Here is a 25118-nt window from a genome sequence, read left to right on the forward strand (position 1 = left end):
GAGGCGGAGGAAGGGGAGAGCTGTCTAAAAGTTGTGGTGACCAGCCCTTGAAGGCATCAGTGGCTTGAACCTGGAGGGGCCGCCTCCTGGCCTGAGCAGCTTTGAGAGCAAGAGAAGAGAGCCAGCATGCAGAGGAGAGAGATGGGGAATATTTAGTCTTTGCTGAGTAACAACCGACCAGAGTTATGGCTTCAAACAGCACCTGTGCACTAGTTCACAGCTCTGCAGACCAGAGATCTTGGTGGTTTGCCTGGGTTTCCTGCTTATGATGTCCAGAGGCCAAAATAAGTGTTGGCCAATCTGGCAACTAATGTGCTCCCAACTTCACCCAGCTGTCAAATTCTGGTCCTTGCGGTCTCCATGTTCTTGCAGCTGTCTGCCACGGTGGTTCTCTGCTCCTCGAGGCTACTTTCTGGTCTCAGAACGCAGCACCTTCATCTCAGAGCCAGCAACAGCTTCAGACGCTGTTGATGTCTCTGACTTCTGCTGCTAGGTGAAGACTCTGCTTTGAAAGCATACTTGTGGTTAGAGTAACCCAGATTGGTGGCCCTGATATGTCTGCTTTCCACTGCATGTCCTGCAGATATAGCAAGTGTAATCTGTCTGTATTCACAGTCCCAGACAGGAAGGTGGGCACTCTGGAGGCCTTGTGAGAACCTGGACTTGGTGGCCAGGAGAGCAGGAGAGCAACCACCTCCTTCAGGGCGTGCACAGCCGCTCTCTGTCATCAGATCTCATGTGTGTGTGCTAAGTGGCTTCATTCATGTCCAACTCTTTGTGACCCTATGGACCATAGCCCACCAGGCTCCTCTATCCAGGGGATTCTTCAGGCAAGGATACTGGAGTGGGTTGCCATGCCCTCCTCCAGGGGATCTTCCTGGCCCAGGGATTGAACCCAAGTCTCTTATGTCTTCTGAGTTTGCAGACAGGGTCTTTACCACTAACACCACCTAGAAAGCTCAAACCACATGTCCCTTCCCAATGCTCCTGAGCCATCTCCCTCTGGGCGCCAGTCCCCTGGGACAAGAAAATGACATCTTTATTTGTACCCACCACTAACTGCAGTTGAACTCACCTTCAGTTATGAATGGAGATGACAAACTGCAATAGCCTTTGTGGTTTTCTGCTATCACCAGGGGAAGGCAGATACTTTCATCTCAGAAGACGATGGCAGTTGGTGCAGATTACAAAATGTCATTGAGCCCTCAGCCCACTATGTAGGCTCAGTAAAGAAACTCATGGTCCTGAATCACAAGCTTGTTCCCTGTTGTTGTAACCCGATGTCAGTCTGCTTGTTTGGTTGTAACTGTTTCTTTCTCCTCCCTTGGGTCTGGGATGATGACTTGACTATAGAGCAGAGAGTTTCTACAGGCCAAACCTGCTTCCCCTAGTGCTCACATCTCACACAATCGGTTTGTCTATCAGGATGGAGACCTTGCTAGTACACAGCCCAACACAGGCTGACTTCGGCAGTCTCTCCATGGACATGCTTCTCTGTTCCCGGATCTGACTCAGGAGTCCAGGCTGTGTTGGTGTTACTGCGTTTTATGTGCTCTGAGCACTTGGGGAACACAGAACACCAAGGTGGTGGCGCTCTGTAGTTACAGCACTTTTCAGTTTACAGCATCCCTCTCCCACTAAGCTGTCTCTAGTTCCTGGAGAGACCCTTAAACAGGACAGTACCTGGTTGTTCCTGGGGTCTGGGGCCCAGAGTCCTGGTGGACGCTGCTCCCCACCAACCTGTCCAGCCCCCAGCCCCAGGTCAGTGTACCTTCCACCTCCTCCCGGAAGACCATGGGAGAAGGAGTTACAAATCTTCATCTTCCAAGTATTAATTGACTGAGGGTACCTACCTCCTCCTCAGATTAGAAATCTGAATCTTGGGAGTGTTGAGAAGATAGCACATGTCCAGTTTGGAGTTTTCTTCCAGCTTTATGGAGATATAGAAGGCAATGGCACCCCACTCCAGTACTCTTGCCTGGAAAATCCCATGGGCAGAGGAGCCTGGTGGGCTGCAGTCCATGGGGTCGCAAAGAGTCGGACACAACTGAGCGACTTCACTTTCACTTTTTACTTTCATGCATTGGAGAAGGAAATGGCAGCCCACTCCAGTATTCTTGCCTGGAGAATCCCAGGGACGGCGGAGCCTGGTGGGCTGCTGTCTACGGGGTCACACAGAGTCAGACACGACTGAAGCTACTTAGCAGCAGCAGCAGTTGACGTATAACATTGTGTAAGGTTAAGGTGTACAATGCAATTATTTGATGTATGTCCATGTAATAATGATGTATATATTGCAAAATGATTACCACAGTAAGGTTAGTGAACACACTTTGGATATTCAATATAAATGTTTATGAACCAATTTATCCTTGAAGGCTCAATCAAAATTCAGTGACATCAACTGGGCCCCTGTGACCCTTCTCTGCCCCCTTTCTCCCACACACAGACTCCTCCCATGTCTGACAGGACCCCCCCAACTTTCTGCCCTACATGGGCAGGGTCTGCATCACCAGGATCCTCTTGGTTGCTCAGCTCTGGGACAGAGGAACCTTTCTGGAAATAATTCAAGGAACTTAAGAGGCCATCAGGTCTAGCATGGTTGGAAGAGGGATCCAGTTGGGATTGGTGGAGGCCAGAACAGGGGAGCTCTGGGCTGGGAGTTCTCCCTCTGGGCTGGGAGCTGGCTGCCAGGACTCTGGCCTTGCTTGGGAAGTGGGAATACGGGACCTGACTGGGAGGAGGCCAGGAGAAGGCAGGGGCAGGTGCTAACTCAGCACCGCGACCTTGGGACAAGGCAGGGGAGAAGCCGTGAACTCGGAAGCCCCTCTGCTTTCCCAGGAGCTGTGGCCTGGCAGTGTGAGGAGAGGTGGGGAGGGGCCCAGGTGGGAAGAGGCTGCGGGGTTCTGGGGATGGGCAGCTCAGCCGCCACCCACAGTGAGCCCCGGCATCTAGCATCTGGCAGGGGGACAAGCACCCTGGGACTGGTGAGGACAGAGAGAGATGGAGTCCACTTTTTTTTTCTGTCTGAATTAAGTGGCCCTTTGTTTTTCCACTTGTTCTGAGTCTCCAAGTACATTCAGCCAGTTAAAGAAATCCACTCAGAAATCAACTGAGTGGGAAGTGAAGTGAACTGTTAGTTGCTCAGTCATGTCTGACTTTGCGATCCCACGGACTCTAGCTTGCCAGGCTCCTCTGTCCATGGGTCTCCAGGCAAGAATACTGGAGTGGGTTGCCATTCTCTTCTCTGGGGGAATCTTCCCAACCCAGGAATCAGACCCAGGTCTCCTTCATTGCAGGTGGATTCTTTACCACCTAAGCCACCAGGGAAGTGGGAGGTTATCCACAAAAGCTCAGACTGAGAGTGGCAGAGGGCATGCAGGTTAGACACAGTCTACCTCGCCTGCTGACCCTCACCAACCCGTCCTAGACATCTGAACTCAGCCTGGAGTGGGCAGAGCTGGCCCATCATCTCCACCCTGAAGTCCTCACCCTGCCCATTGGGTGCCCTCAAGAGCAGAGACCACTGACCCTGGCCTGCATGCCACGTCTCAGTCCAAGTGCCAGCTTCTCCCCATCCTCCCATCTGTGCATTCGGCCCATGCTGGTCCATCAGGAAGTTAAACACCTCGGTCAGCACAGGGTCCCAGAGAGACAGCGGCAGTCCCTGCAGTCTCCACTCAGAGCCGTCTGTGCAGGACAGGGAGGCTCAGATCACAAAATTCTTCCTAGAGAGGAGAGACCTCATAGCTGGGTGAAAGAAGGGGGCTGCCCTTTCTGAAAACCTTGGGGTCCCAGACTCTGGGGTGGGGGTGGTAGAAAGCTGGGGAAGGTCAGGCCTGGCCAGGCACCCAGGATTCAATAGGCTCTGCAGGTAATGAAGGAACGAGTGAGGGAACAAGTCAGCCCCACAGTTGGAATGCCACTCCAGGAATACAGACTCAGACAGGGCTATGGGGATGTCTGTGATATCCGCTGTGAGATCATGGCTGGGTTTTGGCTCATCAAGGCATGAGGATGCATAGGATGGAGACAGCACCCAGGGAGGGGTGTCAGATATTAGGGCACAGATGTAGGAGGGACCCAGGAGACCAGGAGTCTGGTTTGGAGGCTTCAGGTCTTCCCTAGAAATGGGGGTACTAGAGATGCCACCCATGAAAGGAAGGTTCAGCTCCACTTGAGCATGTGGATGCATGGTGTTATGGAAATTCCCTGGGGAAAATAGGTTTTAACTCTTGAGAGATGCACTTGATCAGGAAGGAAGAGCAAGCCAAGGATAGAAGTTGCCCAGAAATGGTGGGCAGAATGGGCACAAGATGACATGATACCAAACTTGGGAAACCCTGTGTTCAAGACGTCAAGAAGTTGCCCTCTCCTCAGCCAGCTAACTGAATATACAACTACATAAGTGCTGCAGTGGGGAGGTGTAGAGGGTGACCCTCACACAGGAGGGCAGGGGGATTGTGAGAGATAAAAGGGACTCTGTGTGGCCACAGAGTTCTGTCTCAGCCCCTGTGGGGTCCTCGGTCCTGGTGCACACAAGGTTTGTTTGAGCCCTCTGAGCATCTCTGGCGGGAATGGGGTTTGATTCTAAACATGAATTCGCCCCTCCTACCGTCTTGCTGGGGCTTCTCCTTTGCCCTTGGGTGCGGGGTATCTTCTACTCCACATGGGATATTCTCCTTCAAGAATGCACAGAAGAACTATACAAAAAAGGTCTTCATGACCCAAATAATCATGATGGTATGATCACTCACCTAGAGCCAGACATCCTAGAGTGTGAAGTCAAGTGGGCCTTAGAAAGCATCACTATGAACAAAACTAGTGGAGGTGATGGAATTCCAGTTGAGCTATTTCAAATCCTAAAAGATGATGCTGTGAAAGTGCTGCACTCAATATGCCAGCAAATTTGGAAAACTCAGCAGTGGCCACAGGACCGGAAAAGGTCCGTTTTCATTCCAATCCCAAAGAAAGGCAATCCCAAAGAATGCTCAAACTACCACACAATTGTACTCATTCACACGCTAGTCAAGTAATTCTCAAAAGTCTTCAAGCCAGGCTTCAACAGTATGTGAACTGTGAACTTCCAGATGTTCAAGCTGGTTTTAGAAAAGGCAGAGGAACCAGACATCAAATTGCCAACATCCGCTGGATCATCGAGAAAGCAAGAGAGTTCCAGAAAAACATGTGCTTCTGCTTTATTGACTATGCCAAAGCCTTTGACTGTGTGGATCACCACAAACTGGAAAATTCTTAAAGAGATGGGAATACCAGACAACTTGACTTGCCTCTTAAGAAATCTGTATGCAGGTCAGGAAGCAGCAGTTAGAACTGGACGTGAAACAACAGACTGGTTCCAAATAGAGAAAGGAGTACGTCAAGGCTGTATACTGTCACCCTGCTTATTTAACTTATATGCAGAGTACATCATGAGAAACGCTGGGCTGGAGGAAGCACAAGCTGGAATCAAGATTGCTGGGAGAAATATCAATAACCTCAGATATGCAGATGACACCACCCTTATGGCAGAAAGCAAAGAAGAACTAAAGAGCCTCTTGATGAAAGTGAAAGAGGAGAGTGAAAAAGTTGGCTTAAATCTCAACATTCAGAAAACTAAGATCATGGCATCTGGTCCCATCACTTCATGGCAAATAGATAGAGAAACAGTGGAAACAGTGGCAGACTTTATCTTTTTGGGCTCCAAAATCACTGCAGATGGTGACTGCAGCCATGAAATTAAAAGATGCTTACTCCTTGGAAGAAAAGCTATGACCAACCTAGACAGGATATTAAAAAGCAGAGACATTACTTTGCCAACAAAGATCCGTCTAGTCAAGGCTATGGTTTTCCCAGTAATCATGTATGGATGCGAGAGTTGGACTATAAAGAAAGCTGAGGGCTGAAGAATTGATGCTTTTGAACTGTGATGTTGGAGAAGACTCTTGAGAGTCCCTTGGACTGCAAGGAGATCCAAACAGTCCATCCTAAAGGAAATCAGCCCTGAATATTCATTGGAAGGACTGATGCTAAAGCTCAAACTCCAATACTTTGGCTACCTGATGTGAAGAACTGACTCATTTGAAAAGACTCTGATGCTGGAAAAGATTGACGGCGAGAGGAGAAGGGGATGACAGAGGATGAGATGGTTGGATGACATCACTGACTCAATGGACATGAGTTTGAGTAACCTCCGGGAGCTGGTGACGGACAGGGAGGCCTGGCGTGCTGCAGTCCATGGGGTCGCAAAGAGTCAGACATGACTGAGCGACTGAACGGAACTGTGGCCACAGAGATGCTTGTGACAAAGTCCCACATTGACTGAGAGATGGGTGGAGACAGGAACTGTGCCCAGAGCCTGGTGCGGCAGGAGCAGGGGGCTGGCAGAGTGTGAGAGGATGGAGGTGGACAGATCTCACAGGACTGTGCAGAATGAGGAAGTGTTCTCTCTGGGTCATCCAATGAGACGTCTCCAAGTGCTGAAAGGTGTGGGCTGGGTGCCTCGAGGCAAGGCGGCCTCTGGAGATTTTGGAGACAAAGAGGGAAAGATGTTAGGGTCTGATTTGTATTTCCAGAGGGTAGGTTTGTTTCTCTGAGAGACGGTGATTCCCGTTCCTCTCATTCTCACCACAGATGGATGGATCTGGGTTGGACTCAGAGTAGGATTTACTGCAAGCATCATAGTGCAGGTGTGCGGCTTGCTAAGGAGCACAGAAACCTTTGTCCCATGGTCTTAGGGGCGCCTAACCCTCCAGGAGAGAGGAGATGCTGAACAAGAGGAACCTCTGGGGGCCCAGCTGAAATGTTTACAAAGTCACCCACCAAATAAAGGAAAGGGAAACAGACATTTCCATCTGAATCCCACCAGAGAAACCTACCAGATAAGCAGGGACCATCTTGCCAGGCAGAGGGGTCAGTCTGGGGCTGGGACACACCCCACCAGAAACCCCAGTGGGAGGAGGAGATGGGGCTCTCAGAGGAGGAGGAGAGAGTGCTGAGGTTAAAGGCCAGGTGAACATGGGCAACACCTGTACCACTGTGCCAAGAGACTGAGCAGATCTCTGGGGGCCAAGTAAGAAAGCACAGAGCCACCCCACACCCAGTGGTCCCCCTAGGTCCACAGGGCCTCCCATGCACTGGTCTTCTCCTACCATCCTAAACATTTTCATGACCCTGAGACACCCTGAAGAGCCTTTGTGATATCCGTGGTTGATGGGAAACAGGCTTCAACAGATGGCCCCAAAAAAGAGCAGCGGCCACACGGTCGTTCACATGGAGTTTCCACCCAGGGGTGAAGGACGCATTGAGACACAGGAACCAAGCAGAGCTCTGCTGACAAGAGCCCATCACCCCACTACAAAGACAGATGCTCCCACAGATGGCAGAATCATGGGTTATCCATCAGATTGGGCAGGTACAACAACGTGTCACCGTGGGATTGGGGAAGCTCTTTCCCTCTGCCCTGGAAAGGGCCTGCTGGTTCTTCCTCTGAAATCAAGGGGTAATCAAACCTGTCCATCCTAAGGGAAATCAACCCTGAATATTCATTGGAAGGACTGATGCTGAAGCTGAAGCTCCAATACTTTGGCCACCTGATGCAAAGAGCTGACTCATTAGAGAAGACTCTGATGCTGGGAAAGATTGGGGGCAGGAGGAGAAGGGGACGACAGAGGATGAGATGGTTGGATGGCATCATTGACTCAATGGACATGAGTTTGAGCAAACTCCAGGAGATGGTGAAGGACAGGGAAGCCTGACATGCTGCAGTCCATGGGGTTGCAGAGTCGGACACAACTGAGTGACTGAACAACAATCACAAATAATAACATGACTGCATTTCAATCAGTTGTGACAGATAAACACAGGTGTAACCAACAGCCCTGTCAAACACAGAGCACTTCTTCACCCTACACCCTAGCGGTCCAGTAGAACTTTCCACAGTGACCGAAATGTTCTTATATCTAACCATCCAACATGGTAACCACAGATCATGTATAGCTAGTGTGACTAAGAAACCAAATTTTTCTCTCATTTTTTGTCATTTTGCTTAAATTAAATAGGCACATGTGGTGAGTGGGAACCATTTGGCAAAGCACAGCCTGAGATACATTTTCTCATACTGCCTTTTGGTCAGGCCAGACCTCCCATGAGAATGAGGAAACTATCCTGATTTCTGTACCTATCCACAGTGTTGCTGGGCCTTGGTCTCCATCAGCAGAATCGTGGTCACCCACACTGTATCAGGTGTCGCTTAAGCTCCCTGCCAGGGAGATCTCTGACCTTTGCACGAGCAGGCCACTCCTCTCTATTTCCATGTAGCATTCCACTGCAAGAGTAAACACTGTCTGTTCATCCACGCTTCTGTGGATGCATCCTTTGGTGGTTTCCAAGTTTTTCTCTGATGATCACAGCCCTGTGAATATTCTTAAGCACATCTTATTGTGTGCATATGCTTTGATATCTGTTGAGTAAATAGCCAAAAGCTTGCTGGAATGGTGGGCATGAGTTCAGCAGTGGTTTTCACCTATATGATTTATTTACCCACTGCTGTGCCCCATCTCTATGTGTGTGCGTGCATGCTAAGTCGCTTCAGTCATGTCTGACTCTTGGTGACCCCATGGACTGTAGCCCACCAGGCTGCTCTGTCCATGGGATTCTCCAAGCAAGATTACTGAAGTGGGTTGTCATGCCCTCCTCCAGGGTGCCCCATCTCTAACTCCACTCTAACAGCAGAAAGCAGAGAACTAAAAAGCCTCTTGATGAAGATGAGAGTGAAAAAACTGGCTTGAAATTCAACATTCAAAAAACTAAGATCATGGCATCTGGTCCCATTACTTCATGGCATACAGAAGGGGGGAAAGTGGAAGCAGTGACAGATTTTCCTTTCTTGGGCTCCAAAATCACTGTGGATGGGGACTGCAGCCATGAAATCGAAAGACACTTTCTCCTTGAAAGGAAAGCTATGACAAACCTAGACAGCATATTAAAGAACAAAAATGTCACCTTGTTGACAACAGTCCATATAGTCAAAGCTATGGTTTTTCCAGTGGTCATGTACAGATGTGAGAGTCGGACCATAAAAAAACTGAGCACTGAAGAATTGATGCCTTCAAATTGTGGTGCTGGTGAAGACTCTTTAGAGTCTCTTGGACTGCAAGGAGATCAAACCAGTCGATCCTAAAGGAAATCAACCATAAATATTCATTGGAAAGACTGATGCTAAAGTTCCAATGCTTGGCCACCTGATGCGAAGAGCTGACTCACTGGAAAAGACCCTGATGCTGGGAAAAGTTGAGGGTAGGAGGAGAAGAGGATGGCAGATGATAAGATGGTTAGATAGCATCATTGACTCAATGGACGTGAACTTGAGCAACTCCAGGAGATAGTGAAGGACAGGGGAGCTGGCATGCTGCAGTACCTGAGCTGGACATGACTTAGCTACTGAACAACAACAGCATGCTCTAGAAGTGATTGTCCTCCTGCCGCAGACCCAGCAGCACCTCCTCTGGGCAGCCCCTGTACTGACTCAGCATCACCTGTATGCCTGAGTTCTGTTCTCTGTGTTCCTGAACAGTTTCAGCATGCTGCTCTCTCCACCCCATTGGGGCCAGGCCCCCTGCAGTTGTGCAGAGAAGCAGGGAAGCCTCCACCACTTCCTTGATTTCTTTTCTGTCAATCCATGTGCACATCACGATGTTTTGTGCTAAGTCTCAGGTACAGGATAGGGACAGGCTTCTTCAGTGGTAGAAGCACATCTTGCCCTGGAATGCTCAAGTATCTGGAAGGAAAGGGCCTGTGTGCATTCTCCAAAGAAAGCTCACCCTAGGACAGGCCTGACTCCTGCTCCCGGTTCATGGGCCAGAAGGGCACTTCCCCTACTAACCAGGCCTCCTTGTCCTCCTCCCCCAGGTCCCTGGCTGTTGGACCCCAGTACTCTTCCCTGGGGACACAGCCCATCCTCTGCGCCAGCATCCCAGGCTTAGTACCCAAGCAGCTGCGTTTCTGCCGGAACTACGTGGAGATCATGCCCAGCGTGGCAGAGGGCATCAAAATCAGCATCCAGGAGTGCCAACACCAGTTCCGTGGCCGTCGCTGGAATTGCACCACCATCAACAACAGCCTGGCCATCTTTGGCCCCGTGCTGGACAAAGGTACTCGTGGTGCCCGTCATGGCTAACCAGGCAGAGGTGGCAGCCCAGGGATGTGGATGCGGCAGGGCTCAATCCAGCTTCCCCCTCAGTGGGAGTGGGCACAAGCCAGTTCGTTTCTCTTCTGCCTCTGTTTCTCACTGTACTCAAGCATAGGAATGGCACTTGCAGTAAGGGGGCCATGCTCATTACTATAGGGATCTCCCATGTGGGTCCTTTCCGATGCTCACCCACTCTGGAGGGTGCTCCTGGAGTGTGGGAAGGGTATAGGATCACACAGAGATTCCTCCTGCTTCCCCGTTCCCAAAAAACAGTTAACACAACTCCACGGGGACAGGATTAACCACTGCAGTTTTCCTGAAGGAGCCAGGACTTCAGGCAGGTCTTAGAGAGAAAATACCAAAACAAACAGAAAACACAAAAAAGGGTGAGGGTTGGGGATCACAGAGGCACACAGCCAAAGTTATCCGTGGTCCTGGAGCCAGGGAAGAAGAGATCTGGCAGGTTGGGTGTTAGTTAACTCTTGGTGAAGAGCAAATTTGCACAAGACACAGTAGCTCAAACAATAATAATCATGTGTTGTCAGTCCCAACATCTGCAGATGTGGGGAGATGCAGTAGGCAGGGCTGGTCTCTCCTAACGAGAGAGAGAGATGAGCTGGTCTTCATCTCTCTTACATGCCTGGTGGCCCCTGCTGCTTCTGCACATGACCTGGGTTCCCTTAAATGCAGTGGCTGGGCCCTCCAGCAAGTGAGGAGAGAGGCTTCTTTCACTGAGCATAATGTTTTCAAGATGCATCCACCAGTATTATGTTTTGGTACTTTATTCCTTTTTATGGCTGAATTATATTCCATTGTATGGATGGATCACATTTTATTTATCCATTCATTTGTTAGAGGACAGTTAGTTTGTTTCAAGCCTTTTTTTGGCTGTTGTGAATAATGCTGATGTTTCAAGTATCTGAACACCTGTTTTTCGATTCTTCTGGGTATATTCCTAGAAGGAGAATTGCATAGTAATTCTGTGTTTCGAGGAATTACCAAACTCTTTTTCCACAGCAACTGCACCATTTTGCTCTCCCACCAGCAACACAAGAGGGTTCCAGTTTCTCCACATTTTTGCCAGTGTTTGTTATTCTTTCTCTCTTTTTTTTTTTTTCCTTTAGCCCTCCCAGTGGATCTGAAGTTATGTCTCATTGTAATTTTTATTTGCACATCCCTGATGACTAATGATGTTGAGCATCTTTCCATGGGATCGTTGAACATCTGAATGTCTTCTTTGGAGAAATGTCTATGCAAGTCCTTTGCCCAGTTTTTAATTGGGTTGTTTGTGTTTCTATTGTTGAGTTGTCAGAGTTCTTTATATATCCAATACTGGACACTTATCAGAAATATACTTTTCAAATATCTTCTCCCTTTATAGATTGTCTTTTCACTTTTATGACAGGGTCCTTTGATGTACAGAAGTTTTAAATTTTGCTGACATTCAATCTACCTATTTAGATATCATATCAAAGTAAACTTTGCTTAACCTACAGTTATGAAGTTTTACACTTGTGTTTTCTCCTAAGAGTTTCATAGTTTTACTTCTTACATTTAGGTCTTTGGTCTATTTTTAGTGAATTTTTGTATATAGTGAGAAGTAAGGGTCCAGCTTAATTCTTTTGCATGTGGGAAACCAATTATTTCAGCACCATCTGTTCAAAAGACTAGTCTTTCCCCTATTGAATAGTCTTGGCACCCTGGTTAAAAATCAATTGTCCATGGATGTCTGGGTTTATTGCTGGACTTACAATTCTATTCCATTGGTCTATATGTCTACCATTCTTCCAATATGACACTATTTTGATTTCTATAGTTTTATAGTATGCTTTAGAGTTGGGAAGTATAAGTTCTCAAACTTTATTTTTATTTTACAATTGCTTCGGCTTTGATTGTTTTGGCTTTTGGAGATTCCCTTACAATTCCATATGAATTTTAGGGTTGTTTTTTCATTTCTGCAAAAAAAAGATTTTTTGAATTTTAATGGAGATTGCATTGAATCTGTATATTAGTTTGAGAAGTATTACCATTTTAACACTATTGTTTTCTAATCCATGAACATGGGATTTTTCCATGTATTTAGGTCTTCCTTAAATTTTTAGCAGTGTTTTATAGTTTTCAATGAACGAGTCTTATGCATCTTTGGTTAATGCATTCCTAAGTATTTTATTCTTTTGATGCTATTATAAATGAAATCGCTTCATTCACTTCCTTTTCAAATTGTTCACTGACTATGTATAGAAGTACAGTTGATTTTTGTGTTTTGATCCTGTATCCTGCAAATTTGATTAATTTTTTTCATTAGCTGTGAGAGTTTGTGTAGATTCTTTAGAATTTTCTATATATGAGATCAAGTCATCTGTGAATAGAAATGTTTTTGCTTCTTGCTTTCCAATTTCGATGCCTTTTCTTTCTTTTCCTTGCCTAATTGCTCTGGCTAGCACTTCCAGTGCTATGTTGAATATGAGCAATGAGAGTGGGTACCCCTGTCTTCTTCCTGATCTTAGAGGGAAAGCTTTTAGTCTTTCACCATTGAGTATATGATGCTAGTTGTGAATTGTTCATAACTTCCCTTTATCAGGTTAAGGAGATTGTCTTCTATTCCTCATCTGTTGAGTGTTTGTATCATGAAAAGGGTACTAGATTACATCAAATGCTCTTTCTGAATCAGTTAAGATGATCACGTGGTTTTGCCTTCATTCTGTTCACCTGGCATTTCTTCTAAGGAATTCTTGCCCACAGTAATAGATATAATGGTCATCTGAATTAAATTTGACCATCCCATCCATTTTAGTTCACCGATTCCTAACAAGTTGATGTTCACTCTTGCCATCTCCTGTTTGACCACTTCCAATTTACCTTGATTCATGGACCTAACATTCCAGGTTCCTATGCAATGTTGTTCTTTACAGCATCAGACTTTACTTTCACCACCAGACACACCCACACCTGGGTGTCATTTATTTTTGCTTTCACTCAGCCTCTTCATTCCTTCTGGAGCTATTTCTCCACTCTCCTCCAGCAGCACATTGGACTCCTACTGACCTGGGGGTGGGGGTGGGGTCTCATTCTTCAGTGTCCTATCTTTTTGCCTTTTCATACTATTCATGGGGTTCTCAAGGCAAGAATGCTGAAGTGGTTTGCCATTCCCTTCTCCAGTGTACCACCTTTTATCAGAACTCTCTACCATGACCTATCTGTCTCGGGTGGCCCAACATGGCCTGACTTATAGTTTCATTGAGTTACCCAAGGAGGCTGTGATCCATGTGATCATTTTGGTTAGTTTTCTGTGATTGCAGTTTTCATTCTGTCTGCCCTCTGACCAATGAGGACAAAATGCTTGTGCAAGCTTCCTGATGGGAGGGACTTGTGGGAAAAACTGGGTCTTGCTCTGGTGGGTAAAGTGATGCTCAGTAAATCTTTATGCAATTTTCTGCTGATGGGTGAGGCTGTGTTCCTTCTCTGTGGTTTGGCCTGAGTCTAGCCCAGTCCTAGAATCTGTAGTCTCTATGGTTGACTATAGGCTCTATGGTAGGCTCTAGGCTCCATGGTAGGGGTCATGGCGACCTCCTCCAAGAGGACTTATGCCAGCATGCTGCACCTACCAGGACTACTGCTGCCAATGCCCCGATCCTGAGGCCAGCCACTGTTGACCCACGCCTCTGCTGGAGACTCCCAAACTCTCACAGGCAAGTCTGGCTGAGTCTCTTGTGGGGTCGCTCCTTTCTCTTGCATTCTGGTACACACAAGGTTTTGTCTGTGCCCTCCAAGAGTCTTTGGCGGGTATGAGGTTTGATTTTAAACATGATTGCACCCTTCCTACCATCTTACTGTGGCTTCTCCTTTGTCCTTGGACATGGGGTATCTTTTTTTGCTGGGTTTCAACATCCTCCTGTTGATGGTTGTTCAGCAGCTAGTTGCAATTTTGGTGTTCTCTCTGGAAACTGAGTGCACATCCTTCTACTTTTCTCATATATACATATATATATATATATACATATATATATGCTAGATTATATATATATACCCATTATATACAGTATTTGTTTTTCTCTTTTGACTTACTTTACTCTGTACAACAGGCTCTGGGTTCATCATCTCAATTCAGCTGACTCACATTCATTCTTTTTTGTGGCTGAGTAATAGGCCTGGTATAATATGACCACATCTTCCCATGCGTTCATCTGTTGGTGGACATCTAGGTTGCTTCCATGACCTGGCTATTGTAAATAGTGCTACAGTGAACATTTGGGTGTGTGTGTCTTTTCCAGTTATGGTTTTCTCAGGGTATATAACCAGTAGTGAGATTGCTGGGTCATATGGTAATTCTATGTTTAATTTTTCAAGGAAACTCCACACTGTTCTCCATAGTGGCTATACCAATTCTTCTTTTTTCTCCACACTCTCTCCAGCATTTATTACTTATGGACTTTTTGATGATGACAATTCTGACTGGTGTGCATTGATACCTCCTTGCAGTTTTGATTTAGTATTTCTCTAATAATTAGTGATATTCAGCATCTTTTCATGTGTCTTTTGGCCATATATGTCTTCTTTGGAGAGATGTCTATTTAGGTCTTCCACTCATTTTTTGGTTGGCTTTTTTGATTTTTTGATGTTGAGCTCCATGAGCTGTTTGTATATTTTGGAGATATTATTTGTATATATTAATTATATGTGTATAGATAATATTTGTATATATTAATTTCCCTTTTTGCTCTATTTGTATATATTAATCCTTTGTCTGTTGCTTAATTTGCAAATATTTTTACCCATTCTGCTGGAGTTTCCCTGGTGGCTCAGATGATAAAGAATCTGCCTGCAATGCAGGAGACCCCAGTTTGATTCCTGGGTCAGGAAGATCCACGGGAGAAGGGATAGGCTACCCACTCCAGTATTCTTGGGCTCCCTTGTGTCTCAGCTGGTAAAGAATCCACCTGCAATGAAGGAGACCTGGGTTCAATCACTGGGTTGGGAAGATCCCCTGGAGAAGGGAAAGGCTACCCACTCCAGTATTCTGGCATAGAGAGTTCCATGGACTGTATAGTCCATGGTGTTGCAGAGTCAAACATGACTGCAATGCAGCAGAGTCAGGTTCGACCCCTGGGGTTGGAAGATCCCTAGAAGAAAATGGCAACCTACTCCAGTGTTCTTGTCTGGAAAATCCCATGGACAGAGGAGCTTGGCAGGCTACAGTCCTTGGGGTCCCAAAGAGTTTAACATGACTGAGTGACTAACACTTTTTTTCCTTTACCCATTCTGAGGGCTGTCTTTTCATTTTGTTCATGGTTTCCTTTCCTGTGCAAAAACTTTTAAGTTTAATTAGGTCCCATTTGTTTATTTTTCTTTTTACATTTTCATTATTCTAGAAGGTGCAAGAACTTCTTTGCAAGAAAGATCTTGCTATGATTTATGTCAAAGAGTGTTTTTTCTATGTTTTCCTCTAAGAGTTTTATAGTGTCTGGACTTACATTTAGGTCTTTAATCTGTTTTGAGTTTGTTTTTGTGTATGATGTTAGGGAGTATTCTAATTTCATTATTTTACATGTGGCTGTCTAGATTTCCCAGCACCACTTATTGAAGAGGCTGTCTTTTCTCCATTGTGTATTTTTGCCTCCTTTATCATAAATTAGGTGATCATAGGTGCATGGGTTAACTTCTGGGCTTTCTATCCTATACCATGGATCTATTTCTCTGTTTTTATACCAGGACCACACTGTCTTGATTACTATAGCTTTGCAGCATACTTTGAAGTTGGGAAGCCTGAATCCTCTAGCTCCATTTATCTTTCTCAAGATTACTTTGGCTCTTTGGGGTGTTTTCATACAGATTGTAAAAATTTTTGTTCTAATTCTATGAAGAATGCCATTGGTAATTTGATAGGAATTCCATGGAATCTGTAGCTTGCTTTAGGCAATATACTCGTCTTCATTATATTGATTCTTTCAATCCAAGAACATCATATTTCTCTCCATCTGTTTGTATCCTCCTTGATTTTCATCAGTGTTTTATAGTTTTCTGAATACAGGTCTTTTGCCTTCTGAGGTCAGTTTATTCCTAGGTATTTTATTATTTATGTTGTGATGGTAACTGTGGTTGTTTCCTTAATTTCCCTTTCTGCTCTTTTGTTATTAGTGTGTAGGAATGCAGGAGATTTCTATGCATTAATTTTGTATCCTACAACTTTACCAAATTCACTATGTCCAGTAGTTTTCTGGTGGCATCTTAAGATTTTCTACATATAGTATCATGTCACCTGCAAACAATGACAGTTTTACTTCTTCTTTTCCAACTTGGATTCCTTTTATTTCTTTTTCAGCTCTAATATCCATGGCAAGGACTTCCAAAACAATGTTGAATAAGAGTGATGAGAATGGACATCCTTGTCTTGTTCCTGATATTAGGGGAAATGCTTTCAGTTTTTCACCATTGAAAATGATGTTTGTTATATATTGCCTTTATTATGTTGAGGTTCCCTTTATGCTCATTTTCTGGAGAGTATCATAGATAGGTGTTGAATTTTGTCAAAAGCTTTCTCTGAATCTATTGAGATGATCATATGGCTTTTATTCTTTAATTTGTTAATATGGTCTATCACTGCATAGACTATCACACTGATTGACTTGTGTGCATTGAAAGATTTGTGTATATTCCTGGGATAAATCCCACCTGATCATGGTGTATGATCCTTTTAATGTATTATTGGATTCTGTTGTCTAGTATGTTTTTAAGCATTTTCCAATTATTTTTAATCGATTTATTTTTAAAAACAGAAAAAGGAAAGAAATAAACAAAACCATTAACAGTAGTACAGTTGATACAGTTGCTAAGGCATTAATAACTTATAAAAGACATAGTAGCTAGATAAGTGTGTGTGTTCACTTGCTAAGTCATGTCCAATTCTGTGACCACATGGACTGCGGCAGCCAGACTTCCTTGTCCTTCACCATCTCCCCGAGTTTACTCAGATTCATGTCCACTGAGTCAGTGATGCTATCTATAACCATTTTGTCCTCTGCCACCCTCTTCTCTTTTTGCCTTTCTTTCATCAGGGTCTTTTCCAATAGGTCAGTTCTTCATATCAGGTGGCCAAAGTATTGGAACTTCAGCTTCAGCATCAGTCCTTTCAATGACTATTCAGAGTTGATTTCTTTTGGAATTGACTGGTTTGATCTCTTTGCAGTCCAAGGGACTCTCAAGAGTCTTCTCGAAAGCATTAATTCTTCAGTGCTCAGCTTTCTTTTTGGAGAAAGTAATGGCAACCCACTCCAGTGTTCTTATCTGGAGAATCCCATGAAAAGAAGAGCCTGGCGAGCTACAGACTATGGAGTTGCAAAGAGTCAGCCATGACTCAGCAACTAAACAACAGCCTTCTTTATGGTCCAACTCTCACATCCATACATGACTACTGGAAAAACCATAGCTTTTACTATATGGACCTTTGTCGGCAAAGTGATATCTCTGCTTTTTAGTACTCTATCTAGGTTTATCACAGCTTTCCCTCCCAGGAGCAAGTATCTTTTATTATCACGGCTACAGTCACCCTCCACAGTGATTTTGGAGTCCAATAAAATATAATATGTCACTGCTTCCACTTTTTCCTCTTCTATATGCCATGAAGTGATGGGACCAGATGATATGATCTTAGTTTTTTGAATGTTGAATTTTAATCTAGCCTCTTCACTTTCTGCCATTACAGTGGTATTATCTGCATATCTGAGGTTGCTGATATTTCTCCTGGTAATCTTGATTTCAGCTTGAGTTATCCAGCCTGGCATTTCCCATACATTAAATAAGCAGGGTGATAATATACAGCCTTGGCATACTCCTTTACCATTCTGAACCAGTCTGTTCTTCTATGTCTGCTTCTAACTGTTGCTTCTTGACCTGCATATAGGTTTCTTAGGAGACAGGTAAGGTGGTCTGCTATTCCCATCTCTTTAAGAATTTTCCAGTTTGTTGTGAACCACACAATCAAAGACTTTAGCGTACTCAAAAAGCGTAAGTAGATGTTTTGCTGAAATTCCCTTGTTTTCTCTATGATCCAGGAAATATTGGCAATTTAATCTCTGGTTCCTTTGCCTTTTCTAAACCCAGCTTATATGTCTGGGAGTTCTCGGTTCATGTACTGCTGAAGCCTAGCTTGAAGAATTTTGAACATAACCTTTCTAGCATGTGAAATGAGCACAGTTGTAAGGTAGTTTGAACGTTCTTTGGCTCTATACATGGCCATCACCATATAGTTAATACAGAAATTAGATTGATTATATTCTTTACAGCTGAAGATGGAGAAGCTCTATACAGTCAGCAAAAACAAGACCTGGAGCTCACTGCAGCTCAGAGCATCAGCCCCGTATTGCAAAATTCAGGCTTGAACTGAAGAAAATAGGAAAAACCATTAGGCCATTCAGGTTGACCTAATCAAATCCCTTATGATTATACCATATAGGCGACCAGTAGATTCAAAGGCTTAGATCTGGTCGACAGAGTGCCTGAAGAACTATGGACAGAGATTCGTAACACTATACAGGAGTCAGGGACCAAAACCATCTGAAAGAAAAAGAAATACAAGAGGCAAAGTGGTTGTCTGAGGAGGCCGTACAAGTAGCTGAAAAATGAAGAGATGCGAAAGTCAAGGGAGAAAGGGAAAGATACCCAACTGAATGCAGAGTTCCAAAGAATAGCAAGGAGAGATAAGAAGGCCTCCTTAAGTGAACATTGCAAAGAAAAAGAGGAAAACAATAGAATGGCAAAGACTAGAAATCTTTTTAAGAGAATTGGAGATATTGAGGGAAAATTTCATGCAAAGATGGGCACGATAAAGGACAGAAATGATAAAAGACAGAAAACTATTAGGTAAAGACCTAATAGAAGCAGAAGAGATTGAGAAGAGGTGGCAAGAGTTTTGTTGTTTTTGTTCAGTTGCTCATGTCCAACTCTTTGCAACCCCATAAACTGCAGCACGCCAGGCTTCCCTGTCCTTTACTACCTCCTGGAGTAGGCTCAAAATCATGACCATTGAGTCAGTGATACCATCCAACCATCTCATCCTCTGTCGTCTCCTTCTCCTCCTGCCTTCAATCTTTCCCAGCATCAGACTCTTTTCTATTGAGTCGGCTCTTCCCATCAGGTGGCCAAAGTACTGGAGGTTCAGCTTTAGCATCAGTCCTTCCAATGAATATTTAGGATTGATTTCCTTCAGGAATGACTGTTTTGATCTCTTTACAGTCCAAGGGACTCTCAAGAGTCTTCTAAAACACCACAGTTCAAAAGCATCAATTCTTCACCTGTCAGCCTTCTTTATGGTCCAACTCTCACATCCATACATGGCTACTGGAAAAACCATAGCTTTGACTATATGGCAAAGTGATGTCTGCTTTTTAATATGCTATTTAGGTTGGTCATAGCTTTTCTTCCAAGAAGCAAGAATCTTCTAATTTCAAGCCTGCAGTCACTGTCTGCAGTGATTTTGGAGCCCAAGAAAATAAAGTCTGTCATTGTTTCCAGTGTTTCCCCACCTATTTGTCATGAAGTGATGGGACCAGATGCCCTGATCTTAGTTTTTTGAATGTTGAGTTTTAAGTCAGCTTTTTCACTCTCCTCTTTCACTTTCATCAAGAGGCTCTTAGTTCCTCTTTTCTTTCTGCCATAAGGGTTATCTGCGTATGTGAGGTTATTGATATTTCTCCCAGCAATCTTGATTCCAGCTTGTGGTTAATCCAGCCTGGCATTTTGCATGATGTACTCTGCATACAAGTTAAATAAGCAGGGTAACAATATACAGCCTTGATGTACTCCTTTCCCAATTGGAACCAGTTTGTTGCTCCATGACCAGTTCTAACTGTTGCCTCTTGACCTGCATACAGATTTCTCAAGAGGCAGGTAAGATGGTCTGGTATTCCCATCTCTTTAAGCATTTTCCATAGTTTGTTGTGATCCACACAGTCAAAGGCTTTAGTGTAGTCAATGAAGCAGAAGTTGATGTTTTTCTGGAACTCCCTTGCTTTTTTTATGATCCAGTGGATGTTGGCAATTTGATCTCTGGTTCCTCTGTCTTTTCTAAATCCAGCTTGAATATCTGGAAGCTCTCAGTTCACATACTGTTGAAGCCTAGCTTGGAGAATTTTGAGCATTACTTTGCTAGCACGTGAAATGGGTGCAATTGTGTGGTAGTTTGAACATTCTTTGGGATTGCCTTTCTTTGTGATTGGAATGAAAACTGATCTTTTCCAGTCCTGTGCCCACTGCTGAGTTTTCCAAATTTGCTGGCATATTGAGTGCAGCACTTTAACAGCATCATCTTTTAGGATTTGAAATAGCTCAGCTGGAATTCCATCACCTCCTCTATCTTTGTAGTTATGCTTCCTAAGGCCCACTTGATTTCACACTCCAGGATGTCTGGCTCTAGGTGAGTGATCACACCATCATAGTTATTTGTGTCATTAAGATCTCTTTTGTATAGTTCCTCTGTGAATTCTTGCCACCCCTTCTTAGAATCTTCTGCTTCTGTTAGGTACATACTGTTTCTGTCCTTTATTGAGCCCATCTTTGCATGAAATGTTCCCTTGGTATCTCTAACTTTCTTGAAGAGATCTCTAGTCTTTCCTATTCTATTGTTTTCCTCTATTTCTTTGTACTGTTAACTTTAGAAGACTTTCTTGTCTCCTTGCTATTCTTTGGAACTCTGCATTCAGATGGGTGTATCTTTCCTTTTCTCCTTTGCCTTTTACTTGTTTTCTCAGCTATTCATAAGGCCTCCTCAGACAACCATTTTGGCTTTTTGCATTTCTTTTTCTTGGGGATGGTTTTGATTACCGCCTCCTATACAATGTCACGAACTTCCATCTATAGTTCTTCAGGCATTCTGTCTATCAGATCTAATCCCTTGACTCTATTTCTCACTTCTACTGTATAATTGTAAGGGATTTGATTATAGGTCATACCTGAATGGCCTAGTGGTTTTCCCTACTTTCTTCAATTTAAGTCTGAATTTTGCAGTAAGGAGTTCATGAGCTGAGCCACAGTCAGCTCCCGGTCTTGTTTTTGCTGACTGTGTAGAGCTTCTCCCTCTTCGGCTGCAAAGAATATAATCAATCTGATTTTGGTGTTGACTATCAGGTGTTTTCCATGTGTGGAGTCATCTCTTGTGTTGTTGGAAGAGGTGAGAATACACTGAAGAAATATACAAAACAGTTACTCTCTTAGTGACCGGGATAACCACGATGGTGTGGTCACTCACCCAGAGCCAGACATCCTGGAGTGCGAAGTCAAGTGGGCCTTAGGAAGCATCACTGCGGACAGAGATAGTGGAGGTAATGGAATTCCAGCTGAACTATTTCAAATCCTAAAAGATAATGCCGTTAGAGTGCTGCACTCAATATGCCAGCAAATTTGGGACTCAGCAGTGACCTCAGGACTGAAAAATATCAGTTTCCATTCCAATCCCAGAGAAGGGCAATGCCAAAGAATTTTCAAACTACAGTACCTTTACATATAATGATTCTAAAAATAGTTAAACAGGAGGTGATGAGCTTTTCTCAGTATTGATGTGAAAGCAGGCAGTTTGGAATTTAAAAATACTTGTTGACTCAAATAGTTAATGCTTATCTGTTCCCTAACTTCCATAGTTTCTCAGAGAAGGCCAATTTTAAAATGTATTCTTCTTTTCATTATAAATCCTTTAAGGAGAAAAAAGTAAAAACAATTAAAAAATTTAGTTCTTGTTACCTTTCTATATATTTCAAAATGATCCTTACAGTAAGTCTAGTTACCATTTGTCAGTATACAAAGATATTACATAGTTTTTGGCTGTATGTATTCCCCACTCTGTGTGTCTTACCTGTGACCCACTTATTTTGCAACTGGAAGTTTGTACCTCCTGATCGCCTTCACCCATTCTTTCCTCAGTATTTTCTCTAATCAGTAGTAAGAAATAATTGAATTTGATTTGAGCCTTTAGTGGCCAACCTTCATAATGTTGGCTACTGTTTCGTTAAGGATTTTTTGCATCTATGCTCATCAGTGATGTTGATCTGTAATTTTCTTATTTTGTGAGATATCTTTGTCTGATTTTGGTATCAGGATGTTGACGTGGCCTCACAGAACAAAGTTGGGAGTGTTCCTCCCTCTACAATTTTTTGAAAGAGTTTGAGAAGGTACAGTGTTAGCTGTTCTCTAAATGTTTGATATAATTTGCCTATGAAGCCATCTGGTCATGGACTTTTATTTGTTGGAAGATTTTAAATTACAGTTTCAATTTCATTACGTGTGATTGGTCTGCTTATATTTTCTAAGGCTTCCTGGCTCAGTCTTGGAAGGTTGTACCCTTCTAGAATTTGTCCATTTCTTTCAGGTTGTCCAATTTATTGGCATATAGTTGCTTTTAGTAGTCTCTTATGATCCTCTGTATTTCTGTGGTGTCCGTTGTGATTTCTGCTTTTTCATTATTAGTTTTATCGATTTGTGTCCTCTCCCTTTTTCTCTTGAGGACTCTGGCTAAAGATTGATCGATTTTGTTTATCTTCTCAAAGAACCGATTTTTGCTTTTGTTTATTGTTGCTATTGTTTTCTTCACTTCTATTTCATTTGTTTCTAATCTGATCTTTATGATTTTTTCCCTCCTACTGGCTTTGGATTTTCTTTGTTCTTCTTCCTCTGGTTGCTTTTGGTGTAGGGTTATATTGTTTATTTGTGATTTTTCTTGTTTCTTGAGGTATGAATGAATTGCTATAAACTTCCCTCTTAGAATTTGTTGTGTCCCATGGGTTTTGGGTCATCATGTTTTTATTGTCATTTGTTTCTATGTCATTTTTTATTTTCTCTTTAATTTCTTCAGTGATCTCTTGGTTATTTAGCAGTGCACTCTTTAGCCTCCATGTGTTTGTGGGTTTTTACAGTTTTTTTTTTTTTCCTGTAATTGATATGTAATCTCATAGTGTTGTGATCAAAAAAGATGCTTAGTACAATTTTATTTTCTTAAATGTACTGAGGCTTGATTTGTGACTCAAGATGTGGTCTATCCTGGAGAATATTCCATGTGCACTTGAGAAGAAAGTGTATTCTGCTACTTTCAGGGGGAATGTCCTATAAATATCAATTAAATCTATCTAGTCTATTGTGTCATTGAAAGCTTATGTTTCCTTATCTATTTTCTGCCTGGATGATCTGTCCATTGGTGTAAATGGGATGTTAAAGTCCCCTACTATTATTGGGTTCCCCTCAATATCCCCTTGTACGTCTGTTAGCATTTGTCTTATGCACTGAGGTGTTCCTATGTTGGGTGCATAAACTGTGCATTTGTAACTGTTTGATCTTCTTGTATTGACCCCTTAATCCTTATGTAGTGTCCTTCCTTATCTCCTATAATGGGTTTTTTTGATAATTTTATTTATGTGTTTATTTTTGACTGAGCTGGGTTTCTGTTGCTGTGCAGGTCCTCCTCTAGTTGTGGTGAGCAGGGGCTCATCTTCATTGCAGTGTGTAGGCTTCTCACTGCTGTGGCTTCTCTTGTTGCAGACCTCAGGCTCCAGGGCATGCAGGCTTCAGCAGTCGTGGTGTGTGGGCTTCAGTTGTTGCAGTTCCCAGGCTCTGGAGCACAGGCTCAATAGTTGTTGTGCTTGGGCTTAGTTGTTCTGTGGCCTGTTGCTCCCAGGCCAGAGACTGAACCCGTATGTCCTGCGCTGACAGCTGGACTCTACCACTGAGCCACCAGGGAAGCCCATGGTTTTTGTTTTAAAGTCTGTTTCGTCTGATATGGGTATTGCCACTCCAGCTTTCTTTTGATTTCCATTTGCATGGAATATTTTTTCCAACCCTTCACTTTCATTCCGTATGTGTCCCTAGGTCTGAAGTGGGTCTCTTGTAGGCAGTATATACATGGGATTTTTTTTTTTTTTTTATTCATTCAGCTAGTCTTTGTCTTTTGGTTGGAGCATTTAATCCACTTACATTTGAGGTAATTATTGATAGGTATGTTCCTGTTACCATTTTCTTAATTGATTTGGGTTTGTTTTTGTGAGTCTTTTTCTTCTCTTGTGTTTCCTGCCTTGAGAAATTCCCTTGGCATTTGTTTCAAGGCTGGTTTGATGGTATTGAATTCTGTTAGTCTTTGCTTGTCTATAAAGCTTTTGATTTCTCCATGAGATTCAGATGAGAGTCTTTCTGGGTTAGAGTAATCTTGGTTGTAGATTTTTTCCCTTTCATCACTTTAAATATAGGCTACCACTTCCTTCTGGCCTGCAGAGTTTCTGCTGAAAAATCAGCTGATAGCCTTATGGGGATTCACTTGTATGTTATTTTTTGATTTTCACTTGCTTTTAATACTTTTTCTTTGTATTTAATTTTGATTAGTTTGATTAACGTGTGTCTTGGCATGTTTCTCATTGGGTTTCTCCTGTGTGGGATTCTCTGTACTTCTTGTTCTTGGGTGGCTATTCTTTCCCCATATTAGGCAAGTTCTTTACTGCAATTCCTTCAAATATTTTCTCAGACCTCTTTCTCTTCTTCTTCTGGGACCCCTATAATTTGAATGTTGGTGAGTTTAATACTGTCCCAGAGGTCTCTGATACTGTCCTCAATTCTTTTTCATTCTATTTTTGTTATTCTTCTCCTTGGCATTCTCTCTTCCAGCTCACTTATTATTCATTTTCTCTCAGTTACTCAACTGTTGGTTCCTTGTAGAATACTTTTAATTTCAGTTATTGTGTTGTTCATCACTTTGTTTATTCTTTAGTTCTTCTAGGTCATTATTAAATGGTTCTTGCATTTTCTCCATTCTATTTTCGAGATTTGGGAATATATTTGCTATCATTTCTCTAAATTCTTTTTCAGATAGAGTGCCTATTTCCTCTTCATTTATTTGATCCTGTAGATTTTTACCCTGGTCCTTCATCTGTAAGATATCTTTTTGTTTTTCTCAATTTTTGTTTTAACT

The 25118-nt window shown here is 43.3% G+C and overlaps 1 protein-coding gene across 1 annotated transcript in view; it reads left to right on the forward strand.

Moving 5' to 3' along the window:
- Positions 1-25118, forward strand: part of WNT3A (Wnt family member 3A) — a 66972-nt gene that overhangs the window by 11853 nt on the left and 30001 nt on the right. The window contains exon 2 of the mRNA XM_043464407.1: positions 9907-10148. Within this exon, the coding sequence (XP_043320342.1) occupies positions 9907-10148 (242 nt within the window). The remainder of the gene's footprint in view (positions 1-9906; positions 10149-25118) is intronic.

The sequence above is a fragment of the Cervus canadensis genome, chromosome 4 (genome assembly GCF_019320065.1).
Source record: "Cervus canadensis isolate Bull #8, Minnesota chromosome 4, ASM1932006v1, whole genome shotgun sequence".
NCBI classification, from domain to species: domain Eukaryota; kingdom Metazoa; phylum Chordata; class Mammalia; order Artiodactyla; family Cervidae; genus Cervus; species Cervus canadensis.